The sequence below is a fragment of the Coturnix japonica genome, chromosome 15 (assembly GCF_054131305.1).
Source record: "Coturnix japonica strain WE chromosome 15, WE-NBRP24, whole genome shotgun sequence".
In the NCBI taxonomy this organism is placed as follows: domain Eukaryota; kingdom Metazoa; phylum Chordata; class Aves; order Galliformes; family Phasianidae; genus Coturnix; species Coturnix japonica.
This window is the reverse complement of record NC_140677.1, coordinates 516,302-538,678: the sequence shown is the minus strand read 5'-3', so window position 1 is coordinate 538,678 and position 22,377 is coordinate 516,302. Positions and strand designations below refer to the sequence as shown.

Here is a 22,377-nt window from a genome sequence, read left to right as displayed (position 1 = left end):
ACCTTATCTAGCACTTCAGGATACAACATACCAGCAAGTATATGCTCAGTGTCATGGGTTTAGTTTATCTCTAGCATTATGAAAAGAATAACATAAATGCATTGGATACTTTACTGTTCTCAGAGTAATCAAGTCAATTACAATTCACTTTACTGCACTAGGAGGACTTCTATTACTTGATTTCTCCACCAGCATTCAGCCCAAATTTTATGCATTCTGATTTCATTCTTACATTTTCTGAAAAGTCAGAAATATTCAAGAGTGCTTATATAGCAGAATAAAATTTGGCTGTATTTTGAGAGTTTGAGAGCCACCTCTTGTACTTAGGCCACATGCTTTGCTCCTCCAACTCAATGATTCTGATTCTTGTGACTCCTGATCTCATTTTTTATTAAATCAGACACCCCTTCACAGTGACAGAAATGCAAAATATAAGAGGCTCTTAAGCAGCAGGTCACTGCAGGATCATCTCTGTTCTTATATCTACAATGTTTTACCAATATTTCCCTTTTCTCTGTTGGAAGACCTGACAGACCCTGGGCCTGGGGTCCTGTGCTCATGGGAAGGATGGATATACGGAATTCTTCATTCTACAGAATTCTCTAAGTATCTCATAGTGAGATCAGAATTACTGCTGTCCAACAGAAAAATGACAAATATATGCATCATTGAGGCCAAGGGCAGTATGTTTGGCTGAGGCCCCCAAATTCTTTCCAAAGTATCACGTTAAAGAGCAGAGCTGAACCACCACAGATAGAAGAAAACTTCAGCTGGAGATGTGAAACACTTAATATAAGCTAGCTGCAGTTAAGCTATGTGACACACAGATGTACGCAGGTCAGACACCTACATAGCAGTGTTTCTTAACTCCCCACTACAGTCTGCATTGATTAATGCTATGTACCTTCAAGTAAAAAAAAAAAAAACAAAAAACAACAAACAAACAAAAATGCTACATGCCTTCTTTCTTCTGGTGACAGTATGTGTTTATGGAATTACTCTGCCCCATAGAGGCTCTACCCAGCCCCATACAGATCAAAAAGTGATTTTAATGAAGATGAAGTTACTGTTTTTTCAATAAAAGCATAAGTAAAAGGTCAATATGATTTACTCCAGGATAAGCCTAGAGATCATCTGTTATTGAAATGACAAAAAGATCCTGTATTTATAAAGCAGAGAGAATGATCAATTACACCACTTGTTTACCAGGTAACCCTTGGCATTTCCATAATTTTCCCATGCTTTAAGCTTTTCTTACATAGTGTGAGCAAGGAAGGCTCAGAAATAACCACAGATTATTGATGAAGTCTTCTAAAACATATTTCAAAACCAGTCTTCTTGTCCCCAATGAACCACTTCTTCCCAAAATGCCAAAATATTGAGTCATATTTTTCATCAGTAGCAACAAAAACATCAGAGTTATTAAAATTTTAACTCTGCAACTTCCAAGACAGTTCTCTGAATCAAACTGTTACTGAAATGAAGATCTAAAATGGATTCCTAAGATATTTTTCATACTTCTTCCAGTTGTAGGTCTGTAAGTATTTTCCAGGGACGATACAGATTATTACAGAGCAAATTTAATAAAAGGACAGATTTTATTAATGACCTTTCACTCGTCCTTTTGAAGTCATTCCAAACGCTGCATTGTCTCATACTACAAGCTGAAAACCACTGATGCAATACAGCTATCTCTACACCAAAGGATATGAAGACCATCACCAGCCATTTCAGGAATGCATTTCTAGAATTCTGTCATACCACGCTTTAGATGCCAACATGAAACAATTTGAATCGGATAGCAGCTATAAGCAAGGAAAGAAAGAGACAAGTATTAGTATCTGAAGGAGGAGAAAACTGTTTATGGAAGTCATCAGTGGTTTGTAGAAAGAATCCTGGGAAACTGCTCACCAGCAGGTTCTTACAACATTGTTCTTAAGCCAAGAAAGCATTCATATCACAAACTGTCACACCAAAGCTTCGTGCTTGTCCACTCAAATACACCTTTTCTATTTACCATGTTCTTAACATAAACTTGCATATCAGACCTACTGGGCCTTGTGAATTCAACTCGCTTCCTAAAGATTAACTATGCTTTTATTTTCTCACCATCTGAGAGTTTCAAAGCACTGCATAAAAATTAGGAGTTGTGCCTTGCATCACTAATCCTTGTTTGTAGCCAAGAAATACAAAATTCAGGTATTTAAGGTTCTACTTTATTTCGCCTATAAATAGTCTGACTACGACTTTAGCTATAGCTGGATTTCTGTCTTGATGCATCCCTAATAGTCACAGAGCAAGAGAACAGGAGAGAGAAATAGAATACAGCTGTCCCAGTTCCCAAACTCCCTTCCAACCAAATGTCCATACAGACTCCCATCTTGGTGCTTATAAAAATACACTAGCTGCTGTAGTTTTCATCTTCAAGACATTCTTTAACTGGATGTAAATATATCTTTGTTCAGAGGCAGGTGCAGTCACAAGGCACATATTGACAGAAGAGTTTAGAAGCACACGGACTTCATGTTTCAGAGGCTTCTCAGCAGAAGTAGGTATGAAATGATTTAAGGAACTTCTGTTGTGTGCTTTGAGTTCACTCACTCCACTTGCCTTGACACAGTGTGCAAGCTGGGGAAAAGTGAAGAGGAAACCAAGATGAGATCAAAGATTCCTAAAGCCTGTACTATTTCTGGCCTCAGCACATACCTCACTGACATCTGTACCTTTACTGTCTCATGAAGCTTGACACCTATTATTTGGCCTACAGCATTAATTATTATCTCTATTCCCAAAAAGCAGCTGAACACCCAATGAACCTCACTTTGCACTGTTTGTTTGCAAACAAACCCATTAAGCACTGGTGTAGAAGTCTATTGTTATTACAATGACTATAAAAGTTATTATAAAGATGCGAACTTCATAAAAGTCTGCTATTTCATAACTAGTATAATATGAAAACCATCTAACTTGAGCAACTAATTGTAAGGATCTTTCTTTTCTACTTCTACCCCTAAGTTTCTTTGCTGTGACCTAACCTTCATCTAAATTACTTGGAATGATGGACAGGGAACAGTTCTAAAATGAGTACTCTATGAACTTCCCTTACCCTCTCACAGGCAATTCTCTTGCCCTCATAAGAAGGGACTCAATGACCTACTATACTCTGCACAGTCTTTAAACACATATTTGGAACATACACATCTCTGAGTTGTGCTACATCTTTAGTGGCTTCTGTGGTTAACTAAGTACAAGACACAGACATTCCTGCTAGATTTCTGTCCACCAATCCATACCCTCAACACAATAACAGCCTGCATTTTAAGTAACAACTTCCTATTTACCTGTTGTCATTTGTGATGGCTAAAACTGATAGAATTAAAAAGCTACTATGCTGTTTGCTTGCAGGCTTTGAAGACAGGGTGAGGGAGAGGGGCTAACAGAAACTATATCACATGCTGCTTGCTTAGATCCTCCCATAGAAAAATCATTCTGGAAGGGTTCCTGTTGTCTTCATAGTGCAGGTAAGGCCAAGAAACCAACTTTCTTAAACACTTGCCCTTGCAAGCAGGAAGACCTCATTGACAGAATCTATAGAACTACCCTCTTCCTTCTTCCAAATCCTTTTTAAACACTGAATCAATTTTTAAGTTTTGCTTGTTCCTAGCCCTGATTACCCAAACCCTCAAAATAATATATTTAGTGCGTGCTTATAGGCTGGAAGGCCAGCAGTACTCTGGGCCGCATCAACAGAGGAGTGGCAGCAGGACAGGGAGGGGGTTGTACCCCTCTGGTCTGCCCTTGTGAGGCCTCATCTGGAGTAATGTGTCCAGGCTTGGGCCTCCAGTAAAGGAAAGATGTGGAACTGTTGGAGCAGGTCCAAAGGAGTGCCATGAGAATGATCAGAGCAATGAAGGACCGCTCCAGTAAAGACAGACTGAGAGTTGGAGTTGTTCAGCCTAGAAGGTTCTGGGGAGACCTCACTGTGGCCTTCCAGTACTTAAAGGAAACTTACAAACAGAAGAGAGAGTGACTTTTTACACAGTCTGTAGTGACAGGACAAATGTGAATGGTTTTAAACTGAACAGGGGGAGATTAAGGTCAGACAACAGAGGGAAATTTTACTCAGAGGGCTATAAGGCCTTGGCACAGACTGTCCAGAGAAGCTGTGGTTGCCCCAGCCCTGGAGGTGCCCACAGCAGGGAGTGGCAGTAAGTTTAAGGTCCATGCCAACCTAAACCATTCTCTGCAATTATGTCCAGTTATTGTATTCATACACTTGTAAAGCATCATTGCAGTTCTCAGGGGATGGACAGTCTCAGTTTTAATTCTGTATAGCACGTACCATAATAGGATTCTGATCTTCATTGTTGCAGCACCACAGGACACTTAATGACATGTAACCTGGAAGATAAAATGACCAGTCTTACCATAGGAGCTGTAAAATACAGTGAACCAATTTAAGCTTTCAGAAAATGAGCAGACAAAATAACTTAGTAACTACCAAGAAAACAGAGACAAATCAGGAGCAATTCATTAGTAACAAACCCATATATAATGAATGTGAACACGTACAGACACACAGAAACAACAGAAAGGAAGGGTGTAATACTTGAACAAACCATTATCCAATTCAGCCACCTCAGCTCCTATGACAGGCTTCTGAAATTGTCGGATTTTAGTAACATCAGACTCAAAATACATCTGATTTCAATTTGCATTTCCTATAAGAATAGCTGCTCTCGGGTGCTGCATACAGGCAGGCAGAAAGGCAGCTGGCTTGTTGATGGGACCCTGCCACTGGCGACATTTCTCTTTCTCCTAAGACCAACAAAGAGAGCCTGAAGGCAATCAAATTCATGTTGAATCCTTAAAACAAGTCTCAAGATTGCTTCGTTGAATAATTCTCACCAGTGAATAGCTGCCTCCTACAGCAACAGCAAGAAACAAGGAGAATTTAATTTTAAAGCCACAACATAAACATCCAGATTTCAAGAGGAAGATGTTCTACCATCAGCCACAAGGGCAAGTTCTGGAACTCTCAATACTGCTTTTACTCAGTCTCCTTATTCATGCTCCTGCTGTGGCCTCTGATCTTTAACCACTGGGCTTGCACTCTGTATGTGAAATCTTCAGGAGCTTCTGAGCCCTGTATCTTCACTATCTGAACAAGCAGGGACTAACATGTGGAATTTTTACATATGCTCTGTGTTGGTAACTCCCAGTGAAACTGACAGAAGGACTGTGTAGATGAAGCTAAGAATTGGAAACATTCAACCACCATTTCCAAATATTTCATGTCAAAGGCTAAATCTCTCACTGTGTTTTCTCTTGCTCCCAAATTTACCTTTTCATAATTGGGTAATCATGGTTTCTCTGTCGTAATTAGGACTGTGTTAGCAGAAACTGTAAAGGAACAGCACAGAAGAAACAAGTACATGACTCCCTTAAATGCAGTGGGGACCAGTGACCTTTTCCACAGCCCCTCAACTGACTTTACAACTTATCTGACAACACCAATCAGGCTTGCTTCTTAAAAGGAATCTGGACAACCAGATTTGTCCAGGTGTGGAGCCCTCAGTACAAAAAAGACATGGAGATTTTGGAAAGGGTCCAGAGGAGGGCCACGAAGATGATCAGGGGGCTGGAGCACCTCCCCTGTGAGGACAGGCTGAGGGAGTTGGGTTTGTTCAGCCTGGAGAAGAGAAGGTTGCGGGGTGACCTCATTGCAGCCTTTCAATACCTGAAGGGAACTTACTCCCAGGAGGGGAGTAAACTCTTCGAAAGGGCTGACAATGGTAGGACTAGGGGAAATGGTTTTAAGTTAAAAAAGGGAAGATATAGGTTGGATGTTAGGGGCAAGTTCTTCACTAGGAGAGTGGTTAGGCCCTGGAACAGGCTGCCCAGTGAGGTTGTGGATGCCCCATCCTTGGAGGTGTTCAAGACCAGGTTGGATGGGGCCCTGGGCAACCTGATCTAGTAAATGTGTATGTTTGGTGGCCCTGCTAGGCAGGGGGTTGGAACTACATGATCCTTGAGGTCCCTTCCAACCCGGGTCATTCTGTGATTCTGTGATTCTGTGAACCACCGTTTCTGTCATAGCACATCAAATACCATGCAATCTCTTATTTCTATATGTTAAGTTGTCCCAAACTGGAAAGCAAAATTTTGTCAAGGTATACCAAGCGGCTGTTTTGTCCAAGAATCAATTCCCCACTTGGAACAAAACAAGGACCTCTTGAGTGCTGCAATTAGCAGCTATGAAAATAAAGTGGACTGGGAAGCTGCTGGTTTGGGTATCTAGTGGTGTGGTCCTGCTTGTTTAATTAAATGACATTATTTGGTTTGAGACATCTTGGACTGTGTCTTGAACAAGAGACATGGCACAGTGATATTCTTTCTAAAGATTTCCACTTTCTTCCCAAATCACAGGGCTCTCTCTCAATGAGAAAACTATAGAAATGACCATGCATAAACACAGCTGAGTTAATTACAAAATAATTATAACATTACAGTGAATCCATTGAGATCTTTAATTCCAAACTGCCTCCATCCCAGAAGGAACAAATTGTGAGTTAGACTGACTCTTAAGTATACAATTAAGACAGTCAAGTTCTGATTCCATAATATGCTGTTTAGTATTGAACATCTATCAGTAAGTCAGTACGCAGGATTAATGTCATAGTGATTTGGTTTTGATTCCTCATGAAACTATACAACAGTTTAGCTGATATAAGCAACATGATATTTATAGTCCTTTTAGCAAAAGGTTTAATGCTAGGCAGGATAATTCTCCTTCCCTCCAATATAACAGCTTTCCCTTGCCTTATAGATTTCAACTGGTGAGTGGAACTCTGTTCATTCCATGTGGAATTTGCTCAGTAATTCTATTAAGAGCTTCCCTTCACAGAAATTAATGTTCTCATCTCATTCAGTATTCATCCTATTCATTACTTAAAACAGAATACCTAATCTCTGCCTATATTAAGTTTCCTCAAAGGATTTAATGTTTATTTCAAGGAATTCAGGAGACTAAACTTCAACACTTCTATGTTTGCAAAACTACAAAAACCTTGGTCGTAAAGTTAGAATGAGAAGGTTTTGCCTTTTTTTTTTTTTTTTTTCTTTTTTTTTTAATTTTTAAAAAACATTTGAAAATATCACAGCTTTCAAAGGAGGCCCTTAACTTTTGTTCCTCTCCATTTTCAGGTCACACTTCAAATGACATTTAGGATTAGCCAGTAAAGCTTCTAACGATTTCAGCAATTTTCTAGGCCTGTTCAGTTAACTGGTTTTAAGTAAAAGCTCCCTCAAAAAAGTCCTTTGATCAAGTACCACCAAGGATTGCAGTAAGCAGCAGCAACAGGACCAAGGCTGGCACTCAATACAGGAAGAAGTAGAGTCCATGGTATAAGAGTTGCCTTCATTTCCCTCTCTTAGATTTTATCTTCCCAAGTACTGAAATAAACAGAAAAAGTGTTATTAATCTTCATTATTTGTGTGTTTTGATAATCTACAACAAAGCCATCTGGGATGCGACATTCTCTGCTGTTGATTATCATGAAGCTCATCTAGTCGAACACAAAGGAGTATATTTAGACTAGTGCTGGCTCTGACTAGACTGGGCTGCATTTCTGAAATTTATAAGGGCTGCTCTTAAAGTAATGCCTCCCGTTATATATATCTGTTTTAGTAAGGGAATGTTTTAGCAAGCGTGTGACCTAGAGCAAACCACTTAAGCATTCAGCACCTCTCAGCAAAACTGGTAACACATGCACTGGTAACTGGTACATCACTTTCACACAACAATTATCTCTTTATCCTATAGTTCAATAAAAGATGAGCTGTCTCCATAGCAACTTCAAGATTTCAGGATCCCTAGAGGAATGGCTGTATTAAAGAAGGTAACTGAAGCACATTATTCTATCTCCAACTGTGACCAGAGCAAGGTGTTCCAAGAAAGATGTAAAAATACCCCAAACAAACATTTTGCAAGAGAAGGTTTATAAAACAAGGAACTTCACCAGCAGCGCTGATATACAAGTTCAGTACAGATATACAAGTTCAATACAGCAATTGAACAAGGGAGTTGTTCTTACCTCATGCACTTCTTGTCTTAGGGAAGCAACAGAGAATGAACTCTACATAACAGATGCTAGCCACAGTGTTTAAATTTGTTCCAAATCTTTTACACTAAAAAGAATTGAGAAAATGTGATTAAATGAATTCTAAAAAAAACAAACAAAACAACAAACCTGTAACAAAGTGAGATAAAGGAACTACTTAATTTCAGAATTACTGAAGCCTTCAAACAATGCCTACTTTAATTTATAGCTCAGTACATTCATTTTTTAAGCTTGGGTGTGGTACCAAAGGAGTGCTTAAGGAGTTATTACACCCAGAATGCAAAGCAGTTAGGGTAAATGAATGAGGTTCACTGTGATACAACAGCAGTTCCAAAATTCTATGGCATTAGTATTTGACTATGTTGAATATTGTAATGGAGAACAAGCCCCAACAGCCAGCCCAGAGAAATTCAGGAGTCAGATTGTTTTTTGATGGGTAGAGAGAAAGCAAACAAGGCAGACAAGATGGCAGACTGGGCAATGACTACACAGTCTCATGCATTACAACATCGTTGCACGTGCACTGAAAGACTCAGTAAGAGGCTTTTGCAAGAAGCAGCTACATACACAAACCTACACACTATCCAGATTATTTCAGACTAGAGAACAGCATGATAAGAATTATTCCCAACTCATTTTTACAGATTGTGATGATTTCACATTGCATCAGATGAAGACTTATTAATTTGTACTCAAAGTTTCCAGGCATAAATCTTAGCTATCCTACTATTTCTCACTAGCCAAGAAACTCAATAAGTCAACTGATGTATCACAAGTGAAATCTGACTCATTCACTCAGCAAAGATGAAAAACACTCATGCAGGAGGTTATTTTTTAATATCAGATTCTTAGCTTTCCTTGAGTTAATTTGCTTATATGACTTTCTGTATATGAAAGTATGTCAGCTCTGTAAACTTCTCTTTTTCCCCATTTATCTTTTTCAAGAGCCATGCTTCAAAGGACAAGAAGATTTCTTTCAAACTCAATTTAGCATATAGATCCTTTAATCACAGGGAAATAAAATTCGAAGGCTAGACCTAGTTAAATTAAAGGAAAAGCATGGTTGCTTTCAGCGGACTCTGAATTAAGCATTTTGTTAGGACAAATCAGGGGCTAAGGCAGCTATTGGTTTGTTAAACATGCAAATCTGGTATTAAGATATTTAAAGTACTTTCCAGTATTCTTCAGATTCCTGGAAAGTCCTAATTCACTGCCTAAAACTAAAACCACACAGGCATTGTCTCACACAGCCTCACAGTCTTGTGCGGGTTGAAAGGGACCTTAGAGATCATCGAGTCCAACCCCCAAGATTTGAGCCTCCTGTGTAGCAGAGCAGCACTTCCCACAGGGGGGATTCGAAGCCGGGCCCCCAATGCTGCAAAGTGGCGTCCTTAATCACTGCGCCACCAGAGACATACAGGGATCTTTGCCTTGAATTAAGGACTATCAGTTATCCAGTCACTGCCTACTGATCAGCTCATGTGCTCTGCACATGAGTCACGCGATGTCTCAAGCACCCATAGAAATCCAAACGAGAAGGAAAATACATTCCATTTCTAGTATAATTGTTAAAAATACAGCTCAGATCTCTAGCCCCAGTGCAAATATGGAACAAGTACATAGTCATAACTATTCTCAAAATACAATGTTTTAATTGATATTAAAAATTGATATTAAAAAATACATGTATATACAATTTCTGATAATATCTTAGAGAAAAAGTAAGACAAAATTCAAGAGAAGACATTCTCATGGAAGAAAGCTGAAGTAACAGCTTCCCCAAAGCCACTCCAAAAAACCCCAAAGAACTGAAAACAAGGCTCTTATTGTGTATTTTCTGTTATGTCACTTTAAGTTGAATGGGGTAAAGGGAAAAGGTCTGTAAGATGACCATTTTCTGTTAAATTCGTATGGGTAATGAGTCACCTTGAAAACAGAACAACTAACTCCACTCCTTTTTAATCTTATTATGGGGTGTTACCATTGTCTGCACAGATGCAAAATGATGTCTTTCTTTGCGTACACTCTGCATTTGTTACCAAACCATTGCTGGAATTGTGAAAGAGCTACAAACCTGTGGTGAGGGAAAGATCTCATTATGGAGATTTTCACTCCTTTCATGCATTACAGAAGATGGCATGCACAAGTCTGCTCCACAAGCCAGCAAGAGTTCACAAGTGAGCTGAAACCTGCATTACTTCCATATATGAGCAATCTTTATTTCAGTTTTAGTCATAAATATTGTCATCACCAAGAATGTGATATTCCAAGGAATCACTAGACCTGTATCTGCATCTCTAGCATGTTTTTAGTAGTACTGTGTAGAAGAGTATCCTAAAAATACAAGTTAGAGAAGAAGTCTTATTTGCAGTTACAACAGCATAATACTTTTTGAAACACACAGCAGCAACATAGCTATGCTTTAATATCTACTGCTACATACTCCATGTTTTAGTAGGCTGGTTATGGAAACCTATGCCGAGAAAAAATTAATTGTAAGACAGAAACTGTTCAGTTCCTTTCTGAATAAGAACCCATGGTATAAATTTAAATATAATCCATCATGTATTAAGCTGAAGAATAAAATATCTCTTTGCATTTACTCTGCAATGCTCACCTTATAGGATATGCATCTAAGCTTTCCATAAAGAGAAAAACAAAACAAAAGTCAAGACAAAAACAAGACAAAAAGTCTCCCACTCTCTATGATAGTTTACATAAAATTCAACACAACCTCTTTACAGAATGGAAAAACATTAAGTTCTGTGAGCCCAGTATGGATATAAGAAGGTCAGCAAATAATCATCAGTTTTAAAGTGCATGGAAAACGCAGATCTCTGACATCAATTTTGAAAAAAGAAAACATAAGAGGAAAAAAAATTAAACAAACAACAAGCCACATCACCTACATTACCTCACAGCTATTTGCATACGGGTCCAGAGGCAGTACTGTATAAGTACAGAGTCACAAGCTATCAAAAGAGAACTTAGCAACGGTTCTATTGGATACTGCCTGTTTCTGTAGCAGAAGAGCAACTTTGAAGCTCAGATGTGCAAACAGCTTTGAAGGCAGATGCATACTGCAAAAGTCTAAAACTACGAACCAGGTAATCATTTCCTTTTTTAGCTGATTCTAACTTTCCTTTTAAAGATTGCTCTGAGACAAATAGTCTATGTAATAATCTCAGGGTTGTAATAATCTATTTTAAGAACACACAGAACTTCACAACATTGTGCATTTATGTTCTTTATGTTTTATGTTAAGCTAAATGATTTGTATGATGATATAGAAGATGCATTCCATTCTGTTGGATGAACTCTACTTACTGGAAAATAAATCAGTGGTGCCTTAGGAATTCCAGTGTTAGCCAGAACAAACAGAAAAACACTTGTTATCTGGACAAACAGTAATAGAGAATATGGTGATTATTATGTGCCTCTGAAAAATGTGTGTGATGGTTTCCCAATGAAAGAAATCTCTCTAGCTAACACAGCACAGCTACCTTTTTAAGCGAGGGGAAAATAAAAAACCAAAACCTACAAGCAGCTACTTCAAATGCATTGAAAGAAATATTTAAGAACTAACAGGCAATTGAAGCTAGGCTTTATCTGAATGCAAAATGGAAGTGCTGTAAGTCACAACATTTTAAAAAGAACCCATCATAAAGGAATTGTCTGGTGGGCACTGTTAGTACAAGTATACATCTATGCACCTCATGCAGACAACAGTTAATACAGTGTTTAAGAGGGAAATTATTTTTGCCTCTTGACAAAAGAAAAAACAATGCCTTGCTTTCAAATCATCCATACATCATGAAGTAATATGTTTAAAATGCTCATATTTATACATATAAGAAAAAAACAAATGAACAAGTGTCTGGTTTCAATTATGAGGAATTTACATATTCTTGGAGGAATATAACAGAAAACAGAAGGGATCTTCATGAGAGACTTCAGTCCATGGATCAGGGACAAATACATTTTCAGTGTCTGGAGTCATGGCCATTATTGTTAGATTTATTTAACTCCATCCTCCTCTCCCATTGTTCTCTCTCCCATGGAAGTTGCAGGAAATCACAATGCCATCTATCCAGCTGCCAGTGCTACTCCTTTGCCTGACCTTGTCTGGTGTTTGCCTCAATGGCAGGCAGTCCCCTCCAGAAGTAAGTGAAAACATAGGAAGAAGTTCCCTAGATGACACCCTGCAGAGATCTGAAAGCCGCATGCTTCAATCTGTCCTCAAGAAAGTTGAAAAGAAAGAAGAGATGAATAAAGGTATATATAACACTGGGGACATCCCTCTAAAAATACTTGTGTACTCCTTGGCTGAGGGTATTAGTCAGTGTATTTATTTCCCAGTTGCTCATTGTACATATTTATTATTCTAATTAAGGGAAGGAAAAGGACAGACAGTCTGTTGTAATACACTGACACAGTTCTCAAAAGAAGTTTTCTTCTTCAAGATCTCCAAGCTTAAGCAGTGCTACACTATTAGTGAGTAATCTGCTATATAGGAGGGGGAAAAAAAAGGCAGATAATCTGTGACAAGCCTCTACTATCTGGCATTCCCCACTTTTAGACCCTGTACCTAATGCTAACGGGGAGGTAGGAGTGCTCCCATTCACCTATTACTTCAACCTTCAAGCTTCCACATTCCAACAAAGATGGGCTTTACTATGGCTGGGAATGTAGAGGCTGTGCTAGTGTCAGCCCACACCTGACAGCTTGCTGATGCCCTGCTCTCACCAGTCACAGCACTGGTAAGTAAATCAGGCTTAGTGACTGCAAGCAACAGCACACAGTAAGAGATAGGGTTAGTTAGAGTTAGGGTAGTTGGAAATACTGACTTTACATTCAAATGTACACATTCCCTCTTCTACTTGCACCTCAGCCCTACCTTTTCTCTATCTCATGCTGATGTCTAGCTTCTCCTGGGTACTCAGCTATGCAGCTGATCTCAACTAGCTGCCCAGCATCCTAAGCTCACCCTCTTTCAAATCAACACGCCAAGCTTTGTTATTGCATGCCTTCCCACTTTGTTTGCAGATAGTTCCTAAGATATCAGTCAGCCCTGGGTAAAAATGTGTCAGAATTGTTTTGACAGAAGCCATCCAGAGTGATCAATTTCAAGACCACTGTTAACAGTGCAATTAAATGCATATAATTAACAACAAATTATGATCTCATATTTCAAGTCCTTCAGTGAGGATTTACAGGGGTTATATTAACATTATTCTTTTCCTTGGACAGAATTAAACATGCCTCTGCCACAATGGATTTCCAAAAGACAACATCCTGGAAAAAGATACGTAAGTGACCTGGAGAAGAGACAGCACTGTGGAAAAAGAGATGCTGAGGAAGAAGCATCTTTTGGAAACATTCAGAAGAGACAGCGTTTAGGGAAAACAGAAGTAGAAGGCTACCTTGGCAACTACCTGGAGCTGAAAAAGCGACAGCATCCTGGCAGAAGGTCACTGCAGGACCAGTCCACTGATCTCTCTAGTTCACAGCTAACTTACTTAAATGTGTTATCCAAAAGACAGCATCCAGGCAGAAGATATCTGATGTATGAACACCAGCACCCTAGCAAGAGAGGCTGGAATAATGAGCTAGACCTAAGTGATCAAAACTGGGAGAAACACCAGCACTTTGGAAAAAGGGGTAGGGATTCTGACAGCCCAGATGATACAGGTCCCTGTGACCCTCAGCAGTTTGCTCCCTGTAACAAAGGCAGCTTGTTGCTTGACTTACCAGAAAAATTTAGCAAAGAGAGGGTAGAAGAAAAACGTCAGCACCCAGGAAGGAGATCAGCATGGGAGAATGAAACAGAGGAATGAGGTAGTAATCGTTAATCACTTGAATATGGTGAAGTAAAACAACAGAACACTAAAAAATTCTGTTTACTCCCTTCTGGCTTCCTGCTGCTGACCTCCAAACCTATCTTTCAGTGAGTGTCCTCATTTAAACTAATGGCTTTGTCACACACCTAAAGTAAAGGAATCAGGGAGCACCCAGCTGAATGGCCTAGGCAAGTAGTGAGTTTTTATTTCACAGAGTGAAGGAGTTGAAGAGTAGTCAGTTCCTTTATGGGCCTAGAGCCCAGAATATTCATGTTATGTGTGAACTAGCACGGGCTCTTTAATATCTATTCTGATCTTACTTCAGCAACTACATCATTTCTTCTTGTGTCAGTGAAATCAGTACATTATTGGGAAAAATAAGAACATACGCAAATGATTTAAAAATGAAACTGAGCAGGTTTTCAATTCTAAACAATACGTTAATGAGACCTTTTGCACAACAATCTATCCAAATAATAAGAAGTGAATAGACAGGGAGACTGCTCCAACTGCAACAGATCAGATGACTGGCTTCATACTTTGAGTTGGAACTGAAAAATGAAAATCTCATATAAAAGTTGCAAAGCGCAAACATTTAATGCATCCCAGAGCAATTCAACCTCCCATTTGTGACCTTGTTTGTTTACATCTCACCTTAGAGCCTCCATTCTGAGGTGTTAACATTTCAGTCATTTTCCTTGAAATATGCCTTCTCCTTAGACATGTAAAACAGAAACAAAAAGAAAATCCTTTCTTGTGATAGGATTTCTGATTTCTCCCCTCTCAAAGGAATGTTTTCGCTTCTGTGATGAGACTCACAAAAGTGTTTATTTGATATGAATGATTCAGTAAACATAAAAAGTAAACTCTGTGCCCTTACTGGTTGTGCAAACATACTGTAATAGAGAGAAAAAAAAACAAACAATCCAAGCTAAGTCAAAATAAATAAAGGAGATACTTTTCTAGGTGGAAGCTTCTTGCATGCTGGTCAGCCCTTGTTGATTTGTAAAACTGGTTTGCTAGTGCAGCATCAAACAGATGCATTCCCTTTTAAAATCCACTATCTGTATGACACACAGGCACCTGGGTTAAACCCAGAGGCACTTTGTCACCCAGTTCACAAGGAACTTCAGTTGTTTGAATCTGATCTTGGCAGGCAAAATTGGTAAGAAGCAGACTTGTTTTAAACAAAATTAGAAAGCTTGAGTGACTGATGCTGCTCAAACCTTTCTGAGTTCCATATCCTTTTGCAACTTAGTTATACAGCAAGTCATGGGAGCATGCAAGTCACAGAAGAGAAAAATGAGAATTCATTCGCCTTGTGCCATATGCCTGGTAGATGACTTTGCTGTAGCTGAGCTTTCCTAGATGTAATTCATTACTATGCATACACATATCTCTTAGAATTGTATAAACAATCATTTATTTGAAATTAAAATACCTCTATATGTGTTCGCATGGTCTGCAAATGCTCATCTTCTGTGTTTTGTTCAAGGTTCCTGTTTTAAAAAGATATCAGTATGTGATGTATATACTTCATGTGCTGCAGTAGCAGTAGAGAGAACAAAGTCTGTTTTCCTGTTCACACATCTAAACACAAGATTTACTGATTTTTGCAACTAATACATATTTATTGTGAATTAAGAGTTATTCATGTTATTTTCAATAATTTCAATGCATTATTTCATGACAGGATTTCACTAGAATGTTATTTTTTAAAGAACGTGTATGTTCACATTCATCTCCCTCAGCATCATCAAAGCACATGAAATACCTTGAATGTTCTCTCTAAAACTGATTCCTTCCCCACTACCTGCCTCAGAGCACTTCCTTAGCTACAGAAATTGGTGATGCCAGTGGGCTTAGCTGCCTTGGAGAAAAATAATTAACCATATCAGCAGGTTTGACTGAAGTTAAATGCTCTCAGGCTGATCAATGCCCAGCACAGTCTATCAAACAATTTGTAACTCCAGACATAATGCATTGTTTGATATATGGCAACTGGCAGACCTCCTCTGTTGACAGGAACTTTCTAACACAAAAAAAATTTTCAGAGGTGTTAGATGGGAGCATACTGCACAGCCTGAATTTCTTCAGCATATTTTCACTGTACGATGCTTTTTAAAATGTTCAGGTTTCATTTCAAATTTGGGGGGGGGGGGGGGGGGGGGAGGGAAGGGAAGGAGGGTGAAGGAAAGATTTATCTAAATACTATTTTGTTGCATATTGGGTAGGTGGTGCCTGTGTGCACCTGGGGTGGAGTCAGGGGGGTCACCAGTGTCTTGCCCAAGTTGCCATTCAGCTAACATGCTTCCTGCAGGGGTGAACCCCAGAGTTTTGAGTTGTCATGGGTGCACCCCAGGAGTTAAAGACTGACAATAGCCCAGGATACAGAAGTGCATGTTTTGGATGCTGGTTTACAGCTTGGGGCATTAAACATACTTTTGATATTCCTGGCAACAGCACCAGCCAGGCTATTTTGGAGTGTGCACATCAGACCTTGAAGGGGTGTCTTTGTGCACTGAAAGAGGAGGGAGGGCTGGAGGGGCCTGAGCTGTGCCCACACACTCTCCTCCTGTGCAAACTGTTTAGTTTAAATCATCTAGAGAATCGGATGGGAGACCATCATCTGATTGAATGGACTCCAATAGGTCAGGTCCTGATCAGACCTGACGGAGGGTCATGGCTCCCAGATCCTATGCCACTCCTCATCATGGGCAGGGGATACACCTGTGTTGGGACCCCAAGTGGGCCCCGCTGGCTGCCAGCACATTGGGTTAAGCAGGCACCAAATGAGGAGCCATCCTGCTCACTGTGAGGATCAGAACATTACAGCACCGGTTTTGGTCAACGTCTCCTTGGTTAATGTCTCCAGTGCAGCCAGTGATTTGACGTCAGCACTGGGCAGCGGCTGCTGGTAACGGCACATGAGACAGCGTTGCTCCCAATGTGCCTGAAGGTATGAACTGGGAATCCAGCCTTCATGCCGGACTGATAGTTCATGAGCTGGGGAGACCTTGTTCCTGGATAATCTCCCAGCGATGGACATTTGGAACGATTCTGCACAACCAATATGTTTTTGTTTTGTTATTTGGTTACAGAGTGTGACATTTATAATGCACACTGGACTGAACTGGAATGCCATGAAGATTCTGTACAATAGTGTTACATTGAACTTGGAAAAATTGTAACTCCATTTTGTACTGTGCTGTTATCTTGAACTTGAATGCACAGTTCCTTTCAAGTTGACTAAGTGTTGCCATACAGCATTTCAAAAATTGCTAGGCAGATAGCTGTTGTTGTGTGTTTTCAGGTTTGTAGGCACTGCAGCTACATCTCTTTGGCATGTTATTATTATGACAGCTTAATTGTTTTTTGCATATGTTTAATGTTTGATTCGTTTGCGGAATAGCCTTAAATATGAATCACCTTTGGGGTAACAGGGAGTACGTGGGGGAAACTTTACAGGGGCTTGCAGATGATAGAGGGGGGAGATGTTGCATATTGGGTAGGTGGTGCCTGCGTGCACCTGGGGAGGAGTCAGGGAGGTCACGAGAGTCTTCCAGGGGTGGTCACCTGTACCACTATATAGGGTTTGTTGTGAGGCATTAAACTTGTATTTTCAGCGTTACGCACTGTGTGTGAGTCCCATCTGTTCCCCGTGTGCAGAGGCACGGTGCAGTCACTAGGCAGCCTTGAGTTGTCGTCAGATCGGGAGGCGACATATTTAATGTACAATTTCCTGCAAGGAACAAATGCTTCTTAAACATCAGAAAAAACATGGGAGTACCACACAATACCACCAATACTTGCTAAAAAATACCAAAAATAAGGGGGAAAAAAAAACAAAACAGAAGAGAAATAATTACCAAGTGGGCAAAAGGGCAATCGCAAAAATACATAACAGTACAAAGACTGTGCTTGCAAGACAAGGATACTATGGAATGGCTACATAGAAGCCATGGCTGAGGAAGGGAGAGAAAGGGGACTGCCTGAGGTCAAAGTTGTTACAGTACATCTGCAAAAAGCTGGTTTATCCTTCTTGGTTTTGCTGACAAAATCTGCCATCCTGAGCAAATCACAGATGGAGCTTATTACAAATAAATAAATAATTTATTAAGAAGGAAAGCACGTTCTCTCAGTGTGGTTAGTGAAGGCTAGTACAGCTGATTTTATGAAAGTCTATCTCCAAGTGCTTCACTGTACACAGAACTGCCAGGTTAGGCCAGAGGACCATCATCTGTTCAAAAGCTGCCACTATGACAGTTTTGAAGGAATTGATTTTATTGGTTGTGAGCATTTTTGTTTTTCCCCAAAAGCAAAACCTAAGCTTATAGCATTTTCTAGTGAGTCAGATTTATCATTACTTCACAGAATCATAATTATCATTAAGCCTGCAATTCTTAAAATCTCCCTTTACTTGGAGCTGCTTGATTGGCTGGAAGCAGCATAATGTAAGCAGACAGATACTAAGAGAGCTCTGACCTATTTCAGCTACTTTCCTAAAATTTAATTACTATAGCAAAAGATCTTTAGAAAATGACAGAAACACTCCTAGAGATTCCAGGGCATATGTGAATAATCCCCAACCCAGCAACTGAGACTCTAAGCAGTTTGATTACTAAAGAACAGTAAAAGGTGTCTTCAGAAGGAGCTTTGTTTTCAAGAGGAAGGGAAAGCTGAAGCGAACAAACTGTACAATTAACATTTCCTTCATTTTTAACTCCTCTGACCATTACTGTTCTATTCCCCTGCCCACAGTTAGCAGCTTTGACCTCTTTTGCTAAACCATCATAAATAGCTTGTGCTCAGTGTTTCCAAGGGAACTCACCCTTTATTACTATTTTATTACTACTTTAAATGACTCTTACTTGGAGTAAGTTTAAGAACAATCTTAACAACGTAGCTTTAAGTCACTACTTGCATGGTAATTCAACTAACACTAATCTGCCAACTACAGTTTCAAGGTACTTGTCAGGACACTGCTATGAATAAAAACTATGAACAAAGGCAGCTGTAGCAATTGAACAGATCAGTGCAATAAGAAAGGTGCTACAGCAAGGGTGTAATGATGAGAGGACTAGCACAACAGAGTGGTGCTATAAGGGAAGGGAAGAAGATTGCTTACCTGTATCAAGATTCTAGGTTCACAGAGGAAAGCTTCACCATGGAGGGATCTCCAATCAGAGATCCTTCCCCATAGCAGTCTAAGAGAAGTGCAGCCTTCTTTTAGACCTAAATGAGGTCTAAGAGAAGTGCAGCCAGACTCCACATCTTCTGGTCACACTGCTGAATTGCCTTCACCTGTGCTCCCAGGGCTGACCAGGTCCTTTCCCGGGGCGATCAATCAGTGGGTCAGGTCATGACTCAACAGTTCCCATGCAGTCATTTATCTGCCAGCTCACTTTCTCTGCTTACAGAAGGCTGAGAGAGGGTAAATTAGAAATGAAATCTTATTAGATCACAGATTACACTGGCATGGTGGAGCATAATACAGCTCTCTCACTGAGAGAAAGCATGTCAGATGCTGATATGATGCACTGATCTTAGCCAGAAGGCTAAGACAGCTCTTGAGTTCATTGCAGCCACCCTCATTTGAACTGACACCAGTGAGCCAGACAAGAAAGCTGGCACAATAAGCACTTAGAGACATGAGTAGCACCTTCCTCTGCTAGTCACAGGTAACAAAACACTATGCCTTCATCATATTAATACAAACAGAAAAGAGGGCAATCTGGTCTGAAAAAGGGGCAAAACAGGAAAACACAAATACTCCTGCAAAATGGGATGGAGGTATCAATTTGTCATAGCAGTGGAATTTACTGCCATCAGTAATGGATATCCTACCTCAATGTAAATGAGTATGATTCAGAATAAACACTTTAACAGATGAGAAATATATGGAAAATGTAAAATCATTTTCAAAGCAAAACAATGGAAAGTGACCTGCTTTGAAAATGATATCTGAAATATGATTATTTTAAAGAAATTTTTCACAGAGAAACATATTCTTTTGGCATCAGTTCCCTTTTAACTCTGAAACTGCTACTGATGTATGAGATGCCTAAAGAACCTATTGTAAAAAGAGAAGGGGGAGAGAAGGAGGAGGACAGAAGAAAAAAGATGACAAAAAATACAATCATAGTGTACAAAATGTTCTGAGATAAAGCAGTCAAAACAAAAAACAAGCGCACCACTAGGAGAAGTTCTCTGAACAAGCAGGTTGTGTTGAAGAGGACAGCTACAGCAGTCTTGCTAAAGAACCACAGATCATTCATTGTTAAGCAGCCTCTCCCTTTTGTGAAGCAACCAGGTAGCAGTGAGAAAGTATTCCATGTACTGATTTCAGACATGCTGCTCAAATGGGAATTGGTTTCTACACAACTGTGTAGGAAAAACAGAAGAGAGGCAGCCCAGTATGGGCCTCCTTGGAATGTGAAATGAATCCCCAACATAATCATGGTGGTGTACAGAACCTACAGTCACAACATTAAATAAAATGTAAGCACAAGGGCATTCTGATATTTCTGTTCCTCTTCATAATGTAGCTGCCCTATTTAAAATGATGCCATTCCACAACACTCAATACCAATAGGCCAGAATCTTCTGCCGTGTCAAGGGAGCAGACAAATTTGTATGGACAGCAGGTCTGCCGGTACTGAAGCTGTTTAAAGGCACATCAAGTAAATGGGGCTCAACAATTAGTCAGCTGCAGCTCTCAGAAATCATCACTCTGTCAGTTTTGACTGATGAGTCTGTAAACAAAGGAAAATCATAGTTTTGGCACAAAAACATAACTGCTCCTATCATCTCTTTGCAGGCTAATTAAACAATTACTCTTTGGATCTAAAAGATACTGTAAGGCAAACTGAGTATACTGAATATACGAGGTTTATTAAAATTATCAGAGATTTGCTATCTTTTTACTTCTCTCAACAATAACAACAAACCTTTAGTTTACATCCATCCGATCAAAACCAACCAACCAAAAAATTTAAATATATCAAATAATTTTGCATTTCTGCAAATTCTTTGTATTACTCATTTCAATTTTAGAAGCTTTACTTTAATTTTTTTTCCAATTAATCATTAAATAAAAAAATTGAATTTAGGCTAATTTCAAAACACAGCTTCCATTTAGACTGAGTAATTGTTTCATTCAGGGAATTCTTGGGTAGAAGATTTTGTTTTTCTACTCTTTGCTTCTGTCTCAAAGGCCATATTGAACTCAACACCATTAATTTTCAGATAGGGTAAACTTTTTTTTTTTTTTTTTTTCCTGAGTAAGCCATATTTATGCAAAAAAATGCTCCACTGCATTTCTTGAGAAGCAGACAGGCATTATAAAGAATTACTCCTGGTCTACACTTACCTCTCTTGTGCTGTGATCAGATTCTATCATTTTACATTCCAAATTCCACTCAGGTTATTACAAGAAGTCACAGAACATATGAGAACCCAACTAGAATGCATTTCTGACAGGACTGCTCTTCAGCTATAGGGCTGACAGTTTCCATCTTTTCACTCTCCTCTTGGACATTAATAACAATGGCCAAGTTAGCACCAGACCACATCCTAACATTCACCATTGTATGTACTACAACAGCTCATTTATGCCAACACAAACCTATATTATTCCCTACCAGTTTCATAAGGATATGCGAACCCAAATTTTGCTTTGGGAATGGATACTACTCAACATATCACTACACCTGTTGTGCTAACCTTCTACATTACTTCTTTAACACTAAGGGACATCCTATGATACTTTCTCTAGAGGTGTCTCATTCTCCCATAAAGATCCAAATCCTATTAGACAGATGCAATCACTTAAAGGGGAGCGAGTTCCTCAGAAAGTGCTAAAAATAATTTATACGCATAAATATGCAAATAGCATTTACGTTTCAAAGTGTTGAATGAAATTCCCCTTCTCAAGAATGACTGACACAACACGGTGTTTTATCTGTTATTCGAAACAATTCATTTAGTGAAATTTAATCTCTAGTCAAAGGCATAACATGCAAAAGAACACAATTAACAAACTAAAGACTCTGTGAAATGTTTGATTTGCAATGAACATCCCAGCACATTACCTTACTCATCACAACTCACTGTAGTTGCAACCCTTGTTGCTGTGCTGTTTGAATTCAACATTAAACTACTAGACAGTAATTTACCACTTTAATAAGCTTTTAAAATTGTCCTACTGAAAATGAGCAGTCACTGAAGCTATGGGGAAAAGCATATTAAAAAAAGAAGAAGAAAAAGGAAGGAGGAAAGGAAAAAAGGAAAAAACAAAGAAATTTAGCAGCGCTGTGTGCTGTGAAATCCACTGCAAAGAGCCCCAGCAAGCCCTCGGTTGTTCTCAGACATGCTTGTTGTGCCATCTAGTGAAAAGATGTTTCTTTCATTCT

At 39.3% G+C, this 22,377-nt stretch overlaps 1 protein-coding gene and 1 long non-coding RNA gene across 7 annotated transcripts; one reads left to right on the top strand and one right to left on the bottom strand.

The window, feature by feature from the left end:
• Positions 1–1,579: 1,579 nt before the first annotated feature.
• LOC107319760 (uncharacterized) lies at positions 1,580–19,224 on the bottom strand. Of its 5 annotated transcripts, XR_014934751.1 has the most exons (8): positions 19,092–19,224; positions 17,600–17,705; positions 15,405–15,462; positions 14,618–14,678; positions 8,097–8,190; positions 7,333–7,455; positions 4,343–4,401; positions 1,580–1,805 (listed from the first exon to the last, which is right to left on the bottom strand). It is a non-coding gene; the product is annotated as an uncharacterized LOC107319760 (long non-coding RNA). The 5 variants fall into 5 exon arrangements; XR_014934752.1 differs by lacking the exon at positions 7,333–7,455 and having other exon boundaries at positions 1,580–2,628; XR_014934753.1 differs by lacking the exon at positions 7,333–7,455 and having other exon boundaries at positions 1,685–1,805.
• On the top strand, positions 11,098–15,432 carry TRH (thyrotropin releasing hormone). Of its 2 annotated transcripts, none has more exons than XM_015874874.2 (3): positions 11,098–11,230; positions 12,188–12,398; positions 13,374–15,432. In XM_015874874.2, exons 2-3 carry the CDS (start codon positions 12,203–12,205, stop codon positions 13,958–13,960), a joined length of 783 nt encoding a protein of 260 aa, XP_015730360.2. In that variant the 5' UTR covers positions 11,098–11,230; positions 12,188–12,202; the 3' UTR covers positions 13,961–15,432. The 2 variants fall into 2 exon arrangements, with proteins under 2 accessions (XP_015730360.2, XP_085372793.1); XM_085516667.1 differs by having other exon boundaries at positions 11,108–11,230; positions 12,194–12,398.
• Positions 19,225–22,377: the final 3,153 nt, after the last annotated feature.